At 40.6% G+C, this 23318-nt stretch overlaps 2 protein-coding genes across 2 annotated transcripts; both read right to left on the reverse strand.

The window, feature by feature from the left end:
* Positions 1-5593: 5593 nt before the first annotated feature.
* On the reverse strand, positions 5594-9822 carry LOC136443295 (uncharacterized). Its single transcript, XM_066440476.1, has 5 exons — positions 9550-9822; positions 8340-8579; positions 7615-7683; positions 6685-6867; positions 5594-5980 (listed from the first exon to the last, which is right to left on the reverse strand). Exons 1-5 carry the CDS (start codon positions 9806-9808, stop codon positions 5904-5906), a joined length of 828 nt encoding a protein of 275 aa, XP_066296573.1. The 5' UTR covers positions 9809-9822; the 3' UTR covers positions 5594-5903.
* A 128-nt stretch (positions 9823-9950) lies between these two features.
* LOC136443002 (V-set and immunoglobulin domain-containing protein 1-like) lies at positions 9951-23310 on the reverse strand. Its single transcript, XM_066440047.1, has 5 exons — positions 23118-23310; positions 13872-14008; positions 13185-13401; positions 10213-10506; positions 9951-9970 (listed from the first exon to the last, which is right to left on the reverse strand). Exons 1-5 carry the CDS (start codon positions 23182-23184, stop codon positions 9951-9953), a joined length of 735 nt encoding a protein of 244 aa, XP_066296144.1. The 5' UTR covers positions 23185-23310.
* Between the last annotated feature and the right edge of the window lie 8 nt (positions 23311-23318).

The raw sequence follows: 23318 nt of genomic DNA on the forward strand, positions 1-23318 counted from the left end.
AATGAGAACTTGAAAATGGGACAAAATGATATGATCATCAAAAATTTCTACTACTACAGAAAATTATATATTTGCCAAATTCGAGACTAAAAGTTGTGAATCTCACACGAATAAACAGATACAAATATTCCAATCCATGGTCCATCCCCAGAGTAATGGTTTCTGCAAATGAAGACATTTCTGGAAAAAATGAGAACTCACAAATGGGAGAAAAGGATATGATCATCAAAACGTTATACCTCGACAGAAAATTACATATTTGCAAAATTCGAGACTAAAAGTTGTGAATTTCATTCAAATAAACAGATAGAAATATTCCAATCCATGGTCCATTCCCAGAGTAATGGTTTGTGCAAATGAAGACATTTCTGGAAAAATGACAACTCGAAAATGGGAGAAATGGATATGATCCTCAAAAATTCTACTACTACAGATAATAATATAATTGCAAATTTCGAGTTGTGAATCAAATACAAATAAACAGATAGAAATATTCCAATTCATGGTTCATCTTCAGAGTAATGGTTCGTGGTTGTTTGCAGATGATGACAGATGGCGCTTTGCTGTGTCCTAATTTCTAAATGTGTCGTCACGAGCCCAATACTGTCAGACCACTTTAAACGTTGCGGCCCAACGCAAATGGCGACAAGTGTAAAAAGGATGCACTAGAGTTCTCTCAATGACGCGCTCATAAGGGCTTATCATCAGATATCAAAATGATGGTCATCAAATATGGAAAGATCCGGTCTCGAGTTATACAAAGGGAAAGAATACGGTGATATTAAAGGACGGTTACGCTAAGATATTTGAATACAGTTCGCATTTCTGTTTGATTATACGATGCTATGGTTATGTCAACAGATTTAGAAGCCTAGGGGGTAACGACCGGTTAGAATGGAGGAAGAGAGATTACCGTTTTTACCACGGTATATGTTATGGATTTTAATGATGGATAATTTTATTAGTTTATCATCATTTTATTAGGTATTATTTAAGAAAATGATACTTTTAATGTTTTAATTTTTTTCATTATTTTTTTAATTTTTTTAAATTTTCTATCATTTCTATACAATGAATAATGATAATGATAATAACAACTTAAATCTTTTTTTATTGATTTATTATTAGGTCTAGTTTTTTTATCAATTTTTAGTATTCTTATTTTCTTTAATTATTCTGTATTAATGGATTTAATCCAACGACTTAATACACTTGGAATTTTTATGTGTCTTTTTAGTCTTGTTGTCACTTTTGATTTCGTGTTTGTAGTCTAATTGGGGGTTTGGAAGGTTCGGAGGTGGTTTGAAATCATTTGCCTTAATCGTTATCCACAGCCCATCTTACTGTCATTTCATTATTCATTGCTGACATTTCATGGCATTTCGCAGCGTTTGATGTGTTGTACTATGTGTTGCATATTGTGGATATCACCGGTCATACGTCAAAATTAAACGCAAAGAACCGAAGAGACTGACAGTCGCAGCGAGGAAAAATATGATTTTATGGGCCAATTATGGAAAATTGATAACCCGTGAGGTGTATATTACTGGCTAGGGAAGTGAGATTTCATGGAGTAGAGTATTTTTGTTAAGTATTGTAAAATAAAGGTTATATGGAGGTGAGAAATGTAACTAAAGTTTTAGATAGAATGAAATGGTTAGTTTGTTTTCATAGAGACGATCGTAATGAGGATGTGTCTATTCTGTCTCAAAAGTAACATTTTCATGTCAAAATACAGGTTATATTAAGGTTACAGACGTAACTAAAGTTTCCGTTAGAATGAAATGAATAGTTGTTATTTTTTAGCCAGTGGGAATGACCCCTTCAACAATATGTAACTGTGTATATCTGTGGAATTTTAAACATGTAATGTATATGTGCTGTTATGTTATGTACTTATGTATTTTAGAATAAAAATGTGGAAAAAAATATTTTTATAATAAGAGTCGTAATGAGGATGATGTCTATTTTGTCTCAAAAGTGTCATCATAACGCGATCACTCTGTGGTGTATATGTCTAGAAATTCGTATCACGTTTCTTCATGCAAATATCTGTTATCTTATTGTTTATTTCATAAAAAGGGTGACAACGTCTTCGATTTCACCCCACGGCCGTATTCGTGATGGCTTCGACGTGGCGTAAACCGCAGAGTTAATTATTCATCTGTAAATGGGTAATCAAATCTTACGCCATTACGGAAGCGGAAAAGCACTGCTATCGGGCGGCCTGACGCGTGGGCCCTCCAGCGTACGCACACTAATGGCCACACAGAGTAAGGGGCGGGGTAAGATTCTATCTGTGTAAGCCGTCCCTGGTGAAGAAAAAACACGTCATTAAAAAAAAAGGAAGAAAAAAAGGAAGAAAAAAAATGTGAAAGAAAAATTCCATTAAATAGAAAAACGTGAAAAACGTGAAAAAAACGAGAAAGAAAAAATGTTATTAAAGAGATAAAGAAATTTAAAAAAACGCGAGAGTTGCGGTATCTTTGAAGAACATTCCTTTTCAGTTTGCATAGCACAGTTACAACTTCACTTGAATGTTGCTTTTTATTTTACGGCTGCATAAAGTTGAAGCTACCACGACGAAAAACCTTAAAGCCCTCTTACTGGCTAGTGAAAAGTAGTATCCGAGGGGCAGTCAAAAAGAAATGCAAGTGGTTTTATAACACCCCGTGATGATCTTGAAATCAAGTCAGTCGCTCATAGAAATCTGAATAACAAGTTGAGATATTTCAGTCTAAAGACGATATGTGCCTTTACCTTTGCGCCAAATTTTAACTCATTTGATGAAAAAATTAGACGCAATACGTTTTGACTATCCCTATGAGGCGTTTATAACGTTTAGCCTTTTCGTAACGAGGAGTTCGTTATTTTAGTTGGGTCGGCGATTTAGACTTTTGCTGATCAAAATCGACCGTGACAGAGAGCTGGGACCCTAACCACAAACCTAACTAAAACGTGTACGAATCCTGCAGACTTCAGGGCGCTAGCCGGGGTAGAAAACCTATGGGCATGGCGGCAAATTGAGTAGTCGATCAACCCAACGGCGCACACGTGTTATGCCATTTCCGATAAGGAATATTTCTTGATTTTCTCTCCGACGGCTTTCTTATTACATCGACTAAGTCTAATGTCTTTTTCATTGATGACAAGCTTCCTGGGCTCTTTATCAAGCCTGTGCCGAACCCACCAACATTTATGGTCATTACTGGAAACTGAGATGAATGTCACGTTGTGGGGTCGTGTGGCGCAACGGCAACGTGTTCGGCTCAGATTCAAGGGGTCCCGAGTTCGAATCCTAACGTGTTACCGATCTTGTGCCCTTGGGAAAGGCTCTTTACACGACATGAATGTCACGTTGTCGGGTCGTGTGGCGCAACGACAGCGTGTTGGCTCAGAATCATTCTTTCTTTCAGAATCAAGGGGTCCCGAGTTCGAATCCCGCCGTGTCACCGATCTTGTACCCATGGGAAAAAGGCACTTTACACGACTTTCCGAAGTCCCCAAATTGGCCAGAATGGTCATCACCAAGACCGTGGGCAATAAAAAAAAGCAGAAACGTAGTTTTTAATTCCTCCCCTCACCAACTTGGCGTGTCCCCCTCATCCCACGCTGTGGTTAGATAACTCCCTGTGCAATGGGTATCTTAGCCTGGAAACCAGATCCTTCGCGCGCGATGCGAGACGATAACCCCTTTTGCCGGGGAAGGACTAGTAGGGGATAAGAGTTGGCACCCGGTCTCTCTTAGCGGCCAATCTTCTTAAGGGTCCGTGTGCTGCTATCTGTGGCGGCGGCGCGAGTTGCTTCCCCGGCCGAAGGATTAGCGACTGGAGCGCGGTGGTCTGGTACCCAGGCTAAGGACATCTCAGAAGGATGTCGGCGTTAAAATAATGGCCCGAGCCTCAAAATGTGTTGTCTGTCATTTGAGGTAACCTCGTCGTCTAAATGAAGCCTAAAGTAATCCTAGGAGAAAAACATCTCGATTCCTTTGTTCTCATCTATCCACACAAAAGTCACTATCTTGGTCAGTAGTGCGCGGGTAGCCTCTACCAGGTTCCGCGGGTGGCTGTGAAAATAGTAGAAATTGGCCAAACGGAGTGAATACTATGCTAAGGGAGTCGGCTACGGAGAGAGGGTCAAATCTGCCATCCTAGTACCCCTATAGCAGACTAACTCCTCTAGCATGTTGTGCTGTCTAAGTGGCAAATTTCTACTCTTTCTAGCCGCCTCTAGTGCCTGGCAGAGCGGCAAACTGTACCCCTATAGCAGGCTAACTCCTCTTGCACGTTTTGCTGTCTATCTAGCCAATTTCTACTCTTTCCAGCCGCCTCTGGAGCCTGGTAGAGGCTAGTGAGCGGGATATATCTTCAGCTTGTAGGAGCCCCCCTCCCCCAATGCCCCAACAGCCACCCCTCCAGTGCTGAAGAATTGCCAAAGGACCTGGGATCGAGACGAAGAAAAACGCCCGTAGCCTATATGTCTAATGAGCAAGCTCTAAACGTGGATGATTGATTAGTTTTTACGACGGTAGCAGAAGAATGAAAGTTAGGTCATAATGTCAAACACAGAAGATGAATGGCTGATTAGTACAGAGACAGGCGTGCGTGTGGTTCATTGTATTCCACATCCCCAACAAGCTACCTACATATAAAAAATCATGACCATCCATCAACCCCTCCTTAAGTTATCATCTTCCAAAGTCTGCAGCAAAACCTGCTCCTGCAGTGCCAAAAAGAGCCGCTGGGGGGCCCAAACCTACACCACTTACTCTCTTCCCCAAAAGCTATCTACCACTCAAAAATCATGACCATAGCATGTCCAGAATACGAGATATCAAACCCGGAAGTTATGCTGCAGTACCGAAACAAGTCACTAGGGGGCCCGAAATCTAACCATCTTCAGGTCCTATCAAGACCTACTCACATACCAAATATCAAAACAATCCATCCAGGCCTTCTCCAGTTATGCTGCTTTTCTACATACATGCATACTTACACACAAACATACATACGAACGCTACCAAAAACATAACCTTCCTAGCAAAGGTAAAGATTAACGCATAGAAGTGAAAGAATCAGCATCTGGACAGTGAAGACACATATGTATCTTTATTCTACATTGACCATGAAATTCCAGGAAATTCATCGGGCTCCGGGAGCGCACATAACCGCATATTGTTACAATTGTCAGGCATCTGTATATGAGCATCCCTGACATGACTGTGTAGAAACACTCCTTGCGGTTGTACAAGGAACAGCAAGACCACACAAGGACGGTCGACATAGCTATTTTCATATCAGTTGTCAAGGTATTTACAATAATTAGACGCCTTGGCGAATACCACGTCTTTAAACGTATTCATATTGGTATGTATGAACCTGAAAATGAAAATTCCATCAAGTTTTAAACCTCTTTTGTTCGGTGTTCTTCAATAGTAGTCATCCTTTCACAGGAAACGTTATTTTAACCACATTTTGGATCATCATGTCGCCACCCTCCTGAAAACAGCGCCCCTATCGCTCGATTCGTTAGCTCGCTCGCGTAGGGGCCCTGCATGCTCTTTAGCCCCGGTAGACACGGTTAACGTTCTGGCGCCGTCGTCACCAAAACAGCTGCAGCCAATCAGAGGGTTTGCTAAAGCTCATCTAGAGCAAAAGCGCAAAGGACGCTGGGAAGCTATCAGCCAATCAGGTTACGTCTCACATCGTTACTTTAGGTTCAGAACAAATTAGCCGCCAAATTGTGCCGAATAAGGATAGCTCATTAATTATTCATGAGCAAGTGTCAGTAACGTCGCCAGAACCGTGTCTACCGGGGCTAAAGAGCAGGGTCCCTACGCGAGCGAGCTAACGAATCGAGCGATAGGGGCTCTGATTTCAGGAGGGTGCATGTCGCCAGCTAACTTAGATGCTACCCTTGGTAGGAAGGTGGGTTGAGTCCATTGTTTCCAGTTTGTCTCGGACGTGCTTCGCTGCAGCCGCTGGAAAAGTGAATCGTAGACTGTATTAAACCTCCATTAACATTAATCCGCCGGGTACATAAATCCGCCACTTTGAAGAACAGTGGGTTTGAGAGATCTCTAGTGCAGTCCCCTAAGGTATGCACAGTTTAGATATACAGGAGTGCATTATACTGGGGGACGTTGGGTTGGACATCTGTTTGGAGGTATCTTTTCAGGGTGGCGGAAATATGTGCCCTGGTGGAATTATATTAGTAGGTGTTACTTGTTTGTAAATCATTTCCTTATGTCACAGGAAATAAGCTAACTGAAAGTCCAAGTGCATAAGGTTCGATACTTTTACATTGATAATTCGATATTGAAAAATGTTTGACATGTGACAGTATCATATGCATTACTAGATATCAAATACTTGTCGCTGTTTAGGGACAACACCACTAAAAAACAAATAAAAAATGCTGTATAAAGCCCCCTCTCTCACTGGACCCGCGGCACGCTGGCGGCGTCGCTGCGTCCTAAACTGGATTTGTGTTACCTTTGACTTTATAATGGGAATATCATTAAAAATGTACAAGTATGACCAAAAAGACAACAAACGCACAGAGCTTAAAAAGATTCGTTTTTTATCGATGAAATTCGTTGCGTGCTTTTTCAATTCGATTGGTCGAAGCGACGCCGCCAGGGTCCAGTGAGAGGGGGGGGTTAATAAACATACTGTATCTTACCCTCTTTCGCTGTTATGAAGCGGACGTAGTTGGAAGGGAACAGGCCTATCCTGCCCCTCAGGTAACCCAGGCACCAGCCGCCATCTTCCCCCTCCAGCACCTCGATGACGTCATGAATCTCCAGGTTCAGCTCGTTGTCCTCTTGTGTTATGTATGGATAGATGGCTCTGGCATAGCGGCGCTCTGTGTAACACAGTGTTTGGAATAACGTTGATGTTGTACCACACACAGCTACGTGTTCAATCAACAGCGCCACCTTTCAACAGCTGTTAGAATTACAGTGCGAACATTGTACTGGCCAGTTTGGTTGTCAAGTATGGGTAGATGGCTCTGGCATAGCGGCGCTCTGTGTAACACAGTGTTTGGAAAAACGTTGATGTTGCACCACACACAGCTTATGTGTTAGCAGCGCCACCTTTCAACAGCTGTTGGTACTACACTGCGAACAATGGCCAGTTTGTTTGTTTTTCGTATCACAAGAAGAACTTTATTGCACGACTCTCTGTGTAACACAGTGTTTGGAAAGACGTTGATGTTGCACCATACACGTTTTATATGTTCAGTTAACAGCGCCACCTTGCAACAGCTGTTGGAAGTACATCGCGAACAATGGCCAGTTTGGTTGTTTTTAGTATCACAACAACATAGAAAAACTTTATTGCACGGCAATTGTACACGGTGCAATGTATTGTAACTATTAAACATATAAATAGTGCAAAATAGAGGCATAGAATAAAAACTAACATCCTAATTACTGATACAATAAGGGCTAACATAAGTCTTTGATATAGTGTTGCAAACGAGGGGGGCTAATCATTAGTTTCGGTACTTTCTCTAATGACAAAGCAGACAGAAGTTTTCCCTCCGCCAATTTAATATATTCTATGACATTAATATCACAAACAGTATATAACAATCATCAAAACGTACCTCTGAGCTTCTTGGAACGTCTTAGAGTCTCAATGCCAGACATGGGCGCTGACGGCATGGTGCTCTTCTCTAAGAATGTGGGAATACACAAGACGTGATCTAGATTACGATTGCGTAACCGGTTGTTTCGCTACATTGTCATTTCGCTACAGTCGTTTCGCTACATGGCATAAGTTGTTTCGCTACATTGCACAAAGTTCTTTCGCTACATGGCATAAGTTGTTTGGCTACATGGCACAAAGTTCTTTCGCTACATGGTACAAGTTATTTTGCTACATGGTTAGTTGTTTCGAAATACAAACATATTCGCACTCATAATCTTGAAGTACAGCCAGTAGGTACCCATCAGAGTAATGAGGCTGTTGTAGTACCGTTTTTTTAACGTGCTCGAGGCACGTTCTCGATCAGGGGATCCCCATTTACGTCCCTTCCAAAAGACGAATGCAGTCCCAACCAAGATGCTATTCCCGGATTCGAATCGGTATCACCTGGTTACTAATTTGAAGCAGGATCTCAGCTGTAGGGCTGCTTCTAATTGAGCTACAGGGACACTAGAAACTGAAATCACATATATCATAAAAACATTAATCCGAATGAAAAGCGGTGTCAAACTCTGCACACTCCCACCACCACTTCTTCACTGACAATACTCGCCAACAAATTTATTGAAAGTCACTCAAGCAAGATGCAATGTTAGCAGTCACGAGCGCGCTCTAGCGACATACCTGGTAACTGCAGGTCCGGATGCCGCCCCATATCCAACATGTCCTGTTGTACTGTATCTCCTAGAGGCCCGTGACTGGTCCTCCCCATCTTACAGTAGAAGGAGAATCTTTTCTTCTCGGCCCTCTGGCGGCGCCGTCTGAGGAAGTAGAACGTCAGGCCCATACAAACGAGCAGCCATAGTCCACCGGCGATGGCGCCAACTAAAATAGCAACCGTGCTTCCGACGTCTGGGGAGGAATCTGTGCGGTGTAAAGAAATGAGAGTCATCATTCAAACGTGAAATCGATGACGCAACACTTCTTTCACATGCGAATTTGCTTCATAAACTATAGACCGTTCTAAATGCTATGCTCGTGTGATGCCCAAAATGCATGAGACCATTCCCATACAAATACCTTTGCATGGCTTGTGAAGTGTGAATCTAAAAAGAAACCTTCGTCTCCTGACATGATGGCCATAACACGTTAAAGTTCTAGAAGTTTTCAAGTGTTCAAAGCTTTAAAGGCAACCATAGTAATATTAGGGACCAAAGAATGGAAATTTAAAAAATGTTGAAATCTTTTTTGTAGTGACATTTAATAACACTGTCTAGCACATTTGTGTAATAACTTCATACTTCGAGCATTTTAAAACTGTGCAAAATCAGGCCATACGATGATACCCTTTGTTTCGCGAGCCTACAAAAAAACCGGCGACGATTTTCAGTGAGTTCTCACATTACAAAGAAGTCCTATTTTTGCATCATGGACGTCGCTATACATTGTGATAGTGTTATTTGAACTAGAAATGACTGAATAAATCGACTTTTAAAATCCGATTTTCGGGCCCTTATATTGCTTGGTTTGCCTTTAATTTGTTATGTGCAGACTCAGGCAACTACATGTATCATGGAAAAGGTTAAACTTTTCTCCAACTCGAAAAGTTGGACTCACAGGCAGTCACCGGAATTCTCGACTAAATCATTCAGTCTTCTCCAGCTCTCTGACCCAATTGCTTTGTGACGTCAGCAATAGGTCAAAGGTTATTGGAAGTCCTGGCTTTTTGTAGTTGGAGAAAAGTTCAACCTTTTCCATAAAGCAATTTCCTAACTCAAATGAACTTTCATGCAATTACCTATATCATCTACATCACTTTTTTTTCCGGTGATTTTCTATTAACAGAGTTCTATCAATCGGTTTTATTTCGGATCGGAATGTCAGTTTCACTTACCATCTACTGTCAACATTACTGACTTGACATCACTCTTATCCACATTGTTGTCGGCTGTACACACATACGTGCCCGTGGCGTTCATGCCGACATTTTCAAACACCATCGAGCATTCCCGAACGTCACGTGACACGGATCGAGTCACACTGCGCAGGCGCCGTCCGTTCCGCGCCCACGTGATGTTTGGTGGCGGATTGCCCTCTGCGATGCACTGAAGGGTCACGTGATCAGCAACTGCTACTTGTTGAGATTCTGACATGCTGACGATTCTGGCAGGATCTGAAAAGAACAAAAAATATGTGTTATAAATATTTTGATATTTTACTGTATTAAACAAAGCGAAATCTTACACAAATTACGCAACAAGAATACTAAAGGATCGTTGTTGAGAGAGTGGTCTCTTACTGGCAACCAGTCATATCTGGAGTGCCACAAGGCTGCATATTAGGACCCCTACTTTTTTGGTGACATTATTTCCTATTCTGTATATGTAACGTTATACTAGTGTTAACTGTACTTTGTGTATATGGTTTTATTTCATTTTTGTGTATATGGTTTTATGTTGGAAATAAGCTAGAGAAAGGATCTGTCCTGTTCCCTTTGTCCTGTTATCATACATTTTTTTTTTGTATCTTAACGAAGTTGAAGTAAATAAATACTTACAATGCACATTCAAGGTCAATGACGCACTTCCTGGACGGACCACGTGATCAGCAGTGCAGGTGTAGATCCCCGCATCAGACCGGGTTATGTGACGTATCACCAGATTCGGAGACTGCAGATTCCCGCCCGAATACTTGGCTTCGAATCTTTCGCTGTCTATCGGCGCTCCGTCTTTGATCCAACGAAGGGACGTGATGTTCGGTTTGGCATTTCTTACAAAGCAAGATAATGACACAGCTCTTCCGACGGAAATGACGTATGGATTGGAAGGTCCCACTGTCACTGTAGGTGACCCTTGGAACATGGATTGATATCATCAGTACAAGTAGATAATGAAAACAAATACAATTATTGAATTATTCTGTGCAGCTGAATTGTGATATAATACATGACCTTTAAGGAATATACAGTAGGTCGGTGGCCTGAACTTGAGGTCCTTTTTACCATTATGATATTGAGTGGTAAGGTCTTTATCAAACTCTTTCAACCATTACACGTTGTGAAACTTTCGAATGGTAAAAAGCATCGCAGGCTGAAAAGGCTAGGTTTTACGTTGAACAGACACTGATAAAACCCAGCACCACCTAAAGGGGTTAGAGGGCAACAAGGGCTGATCCAAAAATTCTCAGCATTGTATCTTCAGCCTATCTTTAGCATTTTCGATTCCTAACTTGGAAATTAAACCTCCCGCTCCTTTAACATATTTCTTCTTTAGTCCCTATTATCCACACAGTATCAACAATTTAGAAATAGCCTTGAATGTTTCTACATTAAGAGTGATGGTTCCGGATTATGAGGGATCTCGACGGGATTTTTTTGTCAAAACACGTTTTTTAACAAACGAGACAAGCACTAAATCATACTGACACCGTATACACAGGGCTCATAGGTCGTAGACCCATTCTCCAAACCCATTAAATCTTAAGAAACACTGCGCTAAAATTAATGACGCTGTCTTGCAAGTACGTTCTGTTGAAGACATCTTCGCTCACCTGAGAAAAGGCTATGACGTGACGAGCTCAGTGATGAATTATCGCCAAGGCGATGGGTCTTAAATGAATCACTTCTTGGATATAATTTCACGGTGAACCATCCATCACAATCAACGGAAGATGCGAACGTACGTGCAAGCTTTTAGCACCAGCCGCATGCCATTAGGCCCCCGTTCCACTAGACGGCGATCGCGCTGCGCTCGCGCTGCGCTCGCGCTGCGACCTAAATCGGATTTGTCTAATCCTTGATTTCATTGTTGAAATATCATGCAAAGTGTTAAAGTATGGCTGAAAATACAACAAAACACATAAAGCGTTAAAATATTCGTTTTTTTTATCTATGAAGTTCATTAATCGCGTTGTCAAATTGTAGGTCGCAGAGAGCTCAAGCGAGAGCGCCGTCCTAGTGGAATTTGGGTATTAGGAACTAGCGATCAAGTTTTCTGCAATGTGTCTGCAGTTTTGACTGGGGGTCGAAATACATTCTATCAGCACTCTAAAACATTAATGCTACGTGTTCACGTTGACCACTCTGTCAAAATGTAGGTCGCAGAAAGCTCGCGGCTAGAGCGCCGTCCTAGTGGAATGGGGGCATTAGGAACTAGCGATCAAGTTTTCTGCAATGTGTCTGCGAAATAATTTTGGCTGGGCGTCGAAATACATTCTATCAGCACTCTAAAACATTTATGCTACGTGTTCACGTTCTGCAGACCTAGCGTACAAACAAAGACGTATTAGCCACTTCAGTTTGCATTGCCCTAATGTCTCTGTTGATGGACTCCAGGTGCGGTAGAGATGGGAGGGAGGGAGCTCATCAAAAGAAGACAAATGAGCTTTTTAGGTTTGGATGTGTCAGTATATAATCTCATCAACAGTGGGCACATTAAGTGTTTGTTATGTATTGGTTTTACATCCTCGGGCAGTGAGATTGTGTATTTTAGCTGTAAATTCAGTTGATACCAACAAGAAGGAAACTACGTAAGGCAATCTGTCCACTAGTGAATACTGTAAATGCATTTAATGTAGTCTTCGCCGGTAGTTTTAAGTTTGCAGCAGCGCTATAGTCACACACTGCTACAGTATTGGACAAAACTGTTCGCGGCGGTGAAACGAAAACCGCGAACATAAAATCACCGCGAACATTTCTGCATTTACAGTAGTGTGAGTTCATTGACCTCTGTCATAGAAAGTCATCTGAATCCTTTTATATCTCCAGAGACTGAAACATCATGAGCTTGAGTGATTCCGTACCTTTGAGATGGCCCGCTACTTCAGTATTCCATTTTGTAATAACGTTGATACGGTGAAAAGTAACCCATACCTATAACTCTCGATAAAATATTAAAGACGGTATGATGACCTTATTCGGCTTTGCAATGACAGTGGCATTTTTATCAATACAAATCAGATTTAGTAAGAGCTCTTATGGTGTCCAGCCTTTGATGCAATATTCTTGCTCTGGCATGAAAGTTCGTTGACATCTGCTCATGGAAAATTAGCGCAATCCGGTATAGAATTTGGGTTTATTTTCATATAAATCATTTCTTTTCATGTCCGGTGTACGTAGAAAAAAACGTTATATGTAGACAAAAATGACCGGCCAGGCAAATAAGTGAAAAGTAGATTTTGTATAAGTTAAGTTATGGGTATCTTGTTTTGTATTATTATGTAGTCGTAGTCCTCTCATTTCCCTGTATGCGTTTATATGGACTAGATGCCTGAATTAGATAGAATTGAATTGAATTGAATTGAAAAACTTTTGTATAGAATCAGTAACTTACCCAGCTTCAACTAATGTTGATAAAAGACAATACATATTAATAGAATATTGATATTATTGCTAACATGTATGGGAAATGATGTACTGAATATCACGCCATTCAGCTCTTGGGCAGCAAAGAGAGTTCACGCAATAAACCCGTCATATATATTACTACAAAAACTGTGGAAGGAAAAAACATTCAGTCATAAAAATCGTACTTAGTATTCTCAAGTCCACGAATCCCTCCTGCGTACCCTCTCCCTCGGCGGAGACCTGTAGCGCGAACGTCCCCTCGTCTTCCTCGGTGGTGGACTTGATATTTAGCGACGCCGAGCCGACTAGCTCCGTTCTCCCCTCGTAGTCTCCATAAGCCTTGGAGGACTCCGATGTCGGGTAGTAGGAGAACACGGGCTGTCTCCTCAGATTGGGATCAGTCTGAAGAAAGTGTGCCAAGAGAATAATATAGCTATGATTTATAGCCATCTTTCTTAGAATAAAAAAAGCGGGCTCATGACTTGATTTTCTACATATAGATATGATTTGTAGCCATTTTTCTAGAATGAACGAAAAGGTGGCTTGGGACTTCATTTGAAATAAGCGAAAATGGGGCTTAGGGCTTAATTCAAAATAAACGGAAAGGGGGATTAGGACTTAATTCAAAATAAACGCAAAGGGGACTTAGGACTTAATGTTTCTGACGCCCTTTCTTTAGTTGGTTTTCCTTGTCTTCATCTCATTGTCTCATGGCATTCATCCGTTAGATTTTCAAACACATGCCCAAACCATCGTCTTAACTTTTGCAAGTAAAACTCCTCTCGTGTGTGACCCCTTTTCTCATTCTAAAACGACTTAAGTAAAATAGAACAGCCAAGCTCTTCCACCTTAATGTCCTCTTATTCACTTACCTTGTCTACTTTGCTCCACTGGACCAGGACAATGTTGCTACTCGTGTCGTAAGTGGCCGGTAGAGTTACAGGGTCACCTAGAACGGTGTTCACACTGGCAGGTAGGGTCAGGCCTATTGCGGACTGGGCAAATGCACCTGGATAATGGACAAAGCTACTGATAAATCAACATGTTTATTTTATTTTATTTTATTTGACTGATTGATTGATTGACTGATTGATTGATTGATTTGGCTGTAAAAAAAGTACAACAAGGGCTACCCAACTAGCCGAAGGGTTAGTCCTGGGAACAATATTCAAAGTTCAATACAAACTTTCACTAAGCACTTCAAAACACACATTAAGGCGTACACAAAACTCAAGACAAAAATACATAGAAGAATCAAAATGTTATAACGCACTTTGATACAAAGTTTTTAAAAGTTAACCGTTAGCTGCTCTGTGGCTATGCAGAATCGTTTTTCGTGCTGTGTAATTTTCTCAAAGTTGCGATCACCTGATGGCTATTCTTAGTACTGCCTTGGCATTCAAAGCTTCAAGATCAGGAAAGCCCTCATCTAAATACCTTTGGTAAGACTGAATGGTGATTAAGCCATGTAAAAGTTACTCCCTCGAGTACGCTAAAACCTATTGGTGAAATGACCCGCCATTATATTCAAGCAGCCGGGGTTTCAGCACCTTGGAGATCTACCACGATGTCCCGAGTTTACTGTTTAAATCACATAACGGCGTGTTAAAGGGATTATTCTACACGGCAAACATGGTGAATAACGACCTGTAAAAAAAGCTATGACGAACAATGAATACCCGAGGCGGCTATTACATATTTGCGAAGTGTGGGTGGAGTGTATTGCAGCTATAAGTCTTACTGCACTTGAAGCGCGTACGAATTGTAATGAACGATTGCGCTCGCGGCTATACACTTCTAAATGGCGTGTCTAGCTGAAATACCTCTTACCTCTATTTCTTTATCACAACAGCCTGCAGGCTCACACACGTTGAAGATTAATATACCCACCTCTGAACAACTTTTCATTACTTCGATAAATCATAAATATTACGTTCACGCGCATATCTTCCTTCCCTCCTTTAGTCTAATTTATAGGCCACACAAGATTTAAGACAGTAAGGGAATCCGTTTTTAGCACGCGCTATATACACAAAACAACCCTAACCAATTGCCAGTGTCTCCGGTGTTTGAATTTACGGCTATCAGATAAGAAAGCAAATTGCGCTGCCGTAATATCGTGATTTCGGCTATCCTCTGTAGTACGATAAGTTTAGTGCTTTAACGACCAATTTGGCGGCGCAGTGGCGTCGGCAACAATCAGACGGGCAAGGTTTACAAAAGGCGTATCAACAAGGCGGATCTTTCAGACGACTTTAATTTTCTCGGATACCATAACCGTGTTGATGAACCTTCGGATGAGAAGATTAAAATTGACACCTTGCAAGGTCAGCGGTAAAATCAGAGTCACTTCGTGTTTTGATAAGAGTATATATTACTTGATATTGCCGTCTTTCTTAACGTTGTCAAAGGAATTTGTAACGTTTCAGCACGAAGTGTAACAATCGCAAAGAAGGCGCCATAATGAAATAAACGTGCCGTTCCAAAGCACCAAATCATCGGACGCCAAGTTTTATAAACATCTTGCAGAATCACTTTAAGTAAGAAGAAACATTGTGTTAACTTTTGTCTAAAGCCATGAATAATGCCCCCGTTGAACTAGATGGCGATCGCGCTGCGCTCTCGTTGCGCTCTCACTGCGACCTAAATCGGATACGTGAAACCATTGATTTCATAATTGGAATATCATGCAAAATGTTTAAGTATATAGCTGAAAAGACAACAAAACACACAAAGTGTAGAAAAATTTGTTTTTTATCTATGAAATTTGTTGAGCGCTCTGTTTGATTTAAGGTCGCAGAGAGCGCGTGGCGAGAGCGCCGTTTTAGTGGAATGGGGGTATTATAAAGAACCACATTTTTTAAACACGGTAAGTTTCATTTGCAGGAACAGTGAAGACGTATGGTCTGCAAAGCGTAACGCTCCAACCCTAAAACGTAATGAAATATATCATAAAATCACCTAGTCAACAACGTTTTTTTTTTTTTCGAAACACGGCAAGTTTCATTTACAGCAACAGAGAAGACGTATGGTCTGCAAAGCGTAACGCCCCAACCCTAAAACGTAATGAAATATATCATAAAACCACCTAGTCAACAACGTTTTTTCGAAACACGGTAACTTTCATTTACAGCAACAGAGAAGACGTACGGTCTGCAAAGCGTAACGCTCCGACCCTAAAACGTAATGAAATATATCATAAAATCACCTAGAGAACTACAAATCTCGCGTGATGTAGAGTGAAAAGACAGAAAAACACACATAGCGTAAAGATATTTTTTTTTTTAATCTATGAAACTCGTTGAGTGCTCTTTTAAATTCTAGGTTGCAGAGAACGCGCGGCGAGAGCGCCGTTTTAGTGGAATGGGGGTATCATAAAGAACCACATTTTTTTTTTAAACACGGTAAGTTTCATTTACAGCAACAGAGAAGACGTATGGTCTGCAAAGCGTAACGCTCCAACCCTAAAACGTAATGAAATATATCATAAAATCACCTAGAGAACCACAAAGCTCGCGTGATGTAGAGTTGGATTAGCACTCCGTAGACCGCCAGTCTGATTACGTCTCTCCACATCTTTATAACGAGGTCCACAGGGTACAACCACGAGCTGCAATTTTCCATCTCAGTTGGAGACGGAATGAAAATGTGGCCGGCTTGAAATTCGTATTCATACACTTGCCTGTGTCAAATCCTGAGAGGGGTATGCAAGGCCCCCAGTTTTTCAAATTCTTTATTCACATATATTTTAAGAGTATGGGGTAAAAAGCAAAATTGTTTATGTAACGTCTTCTACTCTAATACATAAATATAAAACAAGAGTAAAATGCAATGACAACACACATATAAACAAACATACATAAGGCCCCCTTACCACTAGACAGCGCTCTCACTGCGAAAACGCTGCGACCTAAGCTGCATTTGGTAACAATTAATTCCATAACTGAAATACCATGCAAAATATAAAAGTATGACTGAAAACACTATAAAACACACAAATCATAGAAATATTCGCTTTTTATTTATGAAATTTTAAATTTTGCTCTTTTAGATTTTAGATCGCGGCGAGGTAACCGCCCTAGTTAGTGGGGGTATAAGGAATTTGAATTATTAGAAAATGTATAAAGATAAGGTGCCCGAAAATTGTGCCTTAGAAAATCACCATTATCTTGTCACACAATTAGATGGTTGATAGATGTAGTATGTCAAAGGGTTGATGAATCTATGCGAGTGCACCCCTCGGGTTTTTCATTGGCAGTGCGTCCATCAGCCCCATCTGGACTTTATCTGCAGTGTCTAATTTGCGGTTTCTTCCGCGAGTTTCCAGATATTGGAACGCTCTATTCATCAATCACCAGCTATGTACGGTAAGCTCGTAACATCAGTCTGAAAGGTCTTTTAGACAAGTTTATTTTCGTCTAGAATACACAGGATATGAGTTTTAGTTCTTTTATATGTATGCACTGTAGTTAACACTTTTGCATCTAGACTTGCAACAAGTTATCATGAAATATAAAGACCGTACCTCCAACATGTCCAAAGAGCTTTTAGCACGCAATGCAATGGTTGGGGACAGCCACACCTCGCGCACGTTAAAGAACCCACCACACCTTTCGAAAAAGAGTAGGGGCATGCCCCGGTAGGCGATGGTCCAAACCTTACAGTCTGGTCTGGGTTGACATCTTGAAAAGGTGATAGTCACCTGTTATGTCAATCCTTCCACAAATGTGGTAAATCTAAATAAATAAATAAATGAAAAAGGTGCCTAATTTTTGTTTTTTTGCAAGTCTCTCAAAAGCTCTCTCATTTTCTGTGTATTTAAGTGTAACATCTATGGAAATGGTCCCTCAAGTAACGCTTGTTTAATGACTCTCCTGCAAATTAAACCATCCTTGTGAAAAATGCCAGGATGCGCCTTTTTTTCGGCTACATTACTCAATGTGGTGTTTTATTCATAGAGTTCGCAACTTCAAATTAGCCGTATAAGAGGGCCCGTGTAATTGAATAGATATTAGGACGACATTATGGTGGCTGGCGGGCCATTATCATTAACCTATGACCAGGCGTAATTTGTTTAGGGTCGTCTAGTGTTATCAAAGTTTTCACTAAACGAAATCAGTTCGCTACGAACACTTTTATATATATCACGATTCAAGGTTAGAACAAATTTTACTATTTTTACATTTTGATAGAAAACAAGGAAAGGAAAATAATCCTCCTTTAAAAATCAGCTTTCTGTTTTTTAAAACAGAAAGCTGATTTTTAAAGGAGGATTATTTTTATGATTTAAAAATCAACTATTAGCCACAGCTTAAGACCAAACGGACAATTGTCTGCCAGCAGGCGACGACACTTCCATAAGACGGTGCATGGCGTCTATTGGATTAAGAATAAGAAATCTGTATCGATCCAATATGATACTGTTCTACTCGCCTGGCACTGGGACATTTGCAACTCAAAGACAATCACTAGATACTAAGGACTCTTAAATTCTGGTACTTCCTTTTTGGGGGCTTTTTTTAGGGAAAATAAAGAATTTTGCAACCTGTGAACATATGTTCATGAATGATTTTAGCATTGTTTGTGATTTATTAGACAGTCCAAATTATTCTTGGTTCATTTCGATTTTGAGTATTTTTACGCCTTTTTTCTGTCAAATAAAGAGATTTTGATCCACGCCTCTCGTCCCAGGGGTTCTCTGTACATTAGCAAGATTTATCACTACAATCTTCTCACCAACTCAGCCAGTTGGAACTATTTTTATTAGTAGATTCATCATCCTCTATTACAGTGTAGCACTCTACATCATGTCCTTTCGGAAAGATTCCAGGGTAAAATAAGTACACTACCGCTCTAAAGTTATTTTGGGAAGGAACTCAGTACATGCATGGATACATACATAGACCGAAGTGCCTTTTTCTATCAAAAATCATATCAAGTATGGCGTACAGAGTCGAAAATAACTTTTATTACCATCGAGAGTTCTAGAAGCGAAATCGTTTGGTATACAGGAATGTATCGGTCACTACATGACGTGAATACGCGAGTACATGGCCGGGTCGAATGATTGAATGAACCAATAAGCGACTTACAGTTTGAGTGTCCGGTAAGTGTGAAAGTTTCGGCGCGCCCTCGCGCGCACTTCTCGGCTAATGACTCTCTACAAATTAAGGCGCGCGTCCGTAGACGCCGCCAGGCCGGTAATTGCATTTTCAGTCCCAGAGCGGACTCCGAACAAAAGAACCACCACTACCTCTAGGATGGTCGAATTTAACACGGCATGATTCCAATTAACTGCAACCTTAGGGGGGAATCAGTTGATATATGAAAGTGGTGCGGTTTTCTGATTTGGTTTTAAGCATTATTTCATCGAGAAATACTATAATTCATTTTATCTTCACGGTACCAAAACTTTATGGTGTAAGGAGAATGGACATTTTCACTTAACTTTAACTTCACGGTGGCGGCAAGTGATTTACATAACAGATGTGTGAAGGAAATGTAAATAATAACAACAGGTTTATTCACGGTGATGGTAAGTTCACGGTACAGAGGTGACCGTAAAAACAGTGAACATAAAGTTACAGTGAAAGAAACAAGAATTACAGTACTAGAGGGAAAACTAGTAACATCTACAAAATTGTTTGAAGTTTAGCGACCGCGTTTCTATGTGACAGACCCTTCTTCCAATTACAAAAAAACGATAATAAAATGATGCTGTAAATGTTTTTTTATTTTTCATGGTGGGTTTTTCTTTCGTTTAAGATGTCAGAATCGGGCGTTTGTGTGAATTTTTCAAGTTTTGGGTCAAAAAGATACTTGGCTTATCTAAAATCTCCCCAAAAGCATTATTCCTTGCAAATTGAATGTCTGAAGAATGAAAATGTGACATTCTGTAAATACAGACGCGGGGATTTAATTTCGCGGTAGGGAGAAAATGGAGTGTTCGCGGTGGTTTTGAGTTCGCGTTTGAAACAATAGTAGCGCTACAGTCACACAATGGAACGGCTTTTCGTGGTGGTTTAAAGTTCACGGTCGCTAAAACCGCGAGCATAAAACCACCGCGAAAATTTCTGCATTTACAGTATAACCATCTCCCTCATCCCGATGAAAATACAAAGCTCTTTCCCCGAAGGTTCCCTCGATGAGTTTCCGGACTGTTAGATTAAAGGTGAAAGTGTGAAAGCCTCAGCGCGTTCAGACTCCGTGGAAGGAATTAATAGGAACCACCGCGCACAACACGGCCGCTTGAACAGCGTGTAATTTAATTCATGAAAGGAACTTCGCTCAATATGCTCGACAAGCTGACGGACATGCATTTAATTGAGAGCACTCCCACTTTGTCAATACTTGCAGCTTAACGGGGATTAGGGTAATCTAGGGATTATTACTATGGTAATCCTAGAGTGGTGGTTTCTTGAAGCAATACTGTAAATGTATTTAAGTTTGCGTGGTTTCAATTTCGCGTTAGGGAGAAAAATGGAGTGTTTAAGTTCGAGTTTGAGACAATAGTAGTAGTCAAGGTGGCAGAAGGGCAAAAAAATACACGGTGGTTTTAAGTTCACGGCGAAGAGCTTTCCGCGAAAACCGCGAACATTAAACCACCGTGAACATTTCTGCATTTACAGTACTGGAGAAGCAATACGCCATTTCTTACATAACACCCTGTTTTGAAGCGTCAGCTGTTGGCATATTTTGAAAGATATAGACAGCAAATGTACGTGTTTGTAATTGTTACTTTTGACCGTAGGAGAGGCATTATTTTTTGTTTACTAAGAGTAAACTGTCTTGCTTTATAATAAAGTTTATTTTCCATGTAAATTTGTGTTTATCTCTAACTTTATCATGATTTTTTTAGAATTATCAATTGCTAACAAAAATGTACAGTTCGCAGAGAAAACGACGCATATTTCAACAATACACGTATATTACACTACTTTAAAACAACGGCATTTTAAAAACGCTGGGCGTTTATGATTCAATGCATTTCAAAATTCATATCACCACTGCGGCTTTAATAGTTTTGCGCCAAGCAAACTTCGTCATCCTGAAAATTAAACTTGCAGAGCGAAGCTATATTGTTCAAAACCACCATAAAAACTGTAATATGATCCATTGTATCCCACCGCGGCTCTCTATATGTGTGTACGTGTCCCCAAAGAACGTGGTCTTATTGCTTTATGTATATTTTATATCGCAACACCGCACTAGATCGAAATTTGGGTACACCATACTGACATAGGTCGCGTGTTGTGTTAGTCCGACGGCCAACTCGTATTAACCTTACACAAAGAAAATAAAAGCCGTACACCCACACCTGAGACTAAAATTTGTTGAGAAACGCACGCCTGTCTTGTTTCATTTACGTGGAAAATGTCACGATGGAAAAGACAGACTGTTAAAGCTCATCCAATAGGCAGTTTGGCATTTGTAACGTTGTCCCTGTCTTCAACCTTATCTCCGCACAGGCTTTCCCTATATGTCATCTGAAAATGTCAAACGACAAATTTGTTTCGCAATTACCACGGCTTTTGTTTCAATATTTTAGTCCAGGTAAGAACGTAAATATGTTTACTGGCAATATTTTGATGCATGTTGAGTAAGCGGTACGTTTGAGGGTCTGAATTAGGATTGAGAAAATTATGATATCTCTGGACGTCACACGTTTGATCTGGCACACGGTTTGAATACAAGTCCTGGTGTGTATTTGTTTCAATTATTTAGTCCAGGTAAGAAAGTATATATGTTTTCCTCCAATATATGTGATGCATGTTGAGTAAGCGGTAAGTTTGAGGGTCTGAATTAGGATTGGGAAAATTATGATATCTCTGGAAGCCACACGTTTGATCTGGCACACGGTTTGAATACAAGTCCTGGTGCGTATTTGTTTCAATTATTTAGTCCAGGTAAGAAAGTATATATGTTTTCCTCCAATATATGTGATGCATGTTGAGTAAGCGGTAAGTTTGAGGGTCTGAATTAGGATTGAGAAAATTATGATATCTCTAGAAGTCACACATTTGATCTAGTAGTATGCGGTTTGAATACAAGCACTGGTGTGTGTATAAGGTCTCATTCTTCATTCCCAAAGAGTCCGTACGCCAAAAAATGAGCGGCTGCATGAACGTGTGTTTAATTATATCGGTGGGAAATTCCCTTTTAGCCAGTTTTGTTTGTAACTGAAGAAATTAGCAGGTAAAGTTCGGCGGCAACGATGTCGGACGTGCACAGCCCGATATTGTAGGTGATGCGGTCATGCGCTTACGGCTGGAAAGTGCCTTTTTGGGGGGTGTAGCTAAGTGCAGTTTATATAATTGCTATAAAAAGAGATTGTATGTAGTGAAAATGGCAATTTTTTTACATGATCTAGGGTAAATGTTCTCAACAGAGAATGAATGACATTGGTGCGTTTGCTATAGCTTCATTACGAACGCGCCCATGTAAAACACGTATTATAAAATGTAAGCCTATGGGGCGAAAAAACTCATGAATGAGACCATAAGTAGAGCTAGGACGTATTTATACAGTACATAAAGACCTCACTAATGGAGGGAAAGAAGCACGCAGCTGTTGTGTATTCTGCGGTTGTAATCCAATCCGAATTGTCCTCCCTATAGGCTTGACTTGTTTGAACTCTCTCTTTTAAGTTGGCATTTTGAAAAGAGGCCAGGGCCTTTTTACACAGCTGGGCCCGTGTCAAATGATATGGTTTTTCAACGACTTGAATAAATCACCACACTCCCCAAAGCAACATTACGGACAGGAAACAAAAGGAAATGGCACCGTAGCTGTTTACTCAAATAACCTAAAAATTCGCCGCTAGAAATATCAAAGGTACGTTGATAAAAAATCAAACAAGATTTCGCCATAGACGCTGAAATTTCTGCTTGCTTGATCACAAAGTGATATTTGATAACCAAATCTAGGACTAGGTGGGCGTCAGTTGTTGCAAAGGGATCATGTTATGCCATAGAATTACATAGACTGCTTTTATTCATGACGTTGCGTGGGTCTACCTAATACGTTTTTTTTCCTCTTCAAATTCCTGTCAGTAGAAAAACGTGGGCTTAGGAGAAATTCTAGCATAAAAATGCATGAAAGAAATCATTTCTACTTACAGTTCACACTTGTGAGAAAGATGAGGACTCCGATAGAAACTCCACGGGCTGTGCTGTGAAACTGCATGGCGTTCGCTGCTTGTGTGGATTTTCCGTCCGAAAATCCTGACGTCTGTCAGTTAGTATCTGCCCCGCCTTTTCGACTTTTCCCTCAGTCGTACACATCTGGCGCAACAAGAGCTGAGTAGGATATCTTCTTTG

This window comes from Branchiostoma lanceolatum, chromosome 10, assembly GCF_035083965.1.
Source record: "Branchiostoma lanceolatum isolate klBraLanc5 chromosome 10, klBraLanc5.hap2, whole genome shotgun sequence".
Lineage (NCBI taxonomy): Eukaryota > Metazoa > Chordata > Leptocardii > Amphioxiformes > Branchiostomatidae > Branchiostoma > Branchiostoma lanceolatum.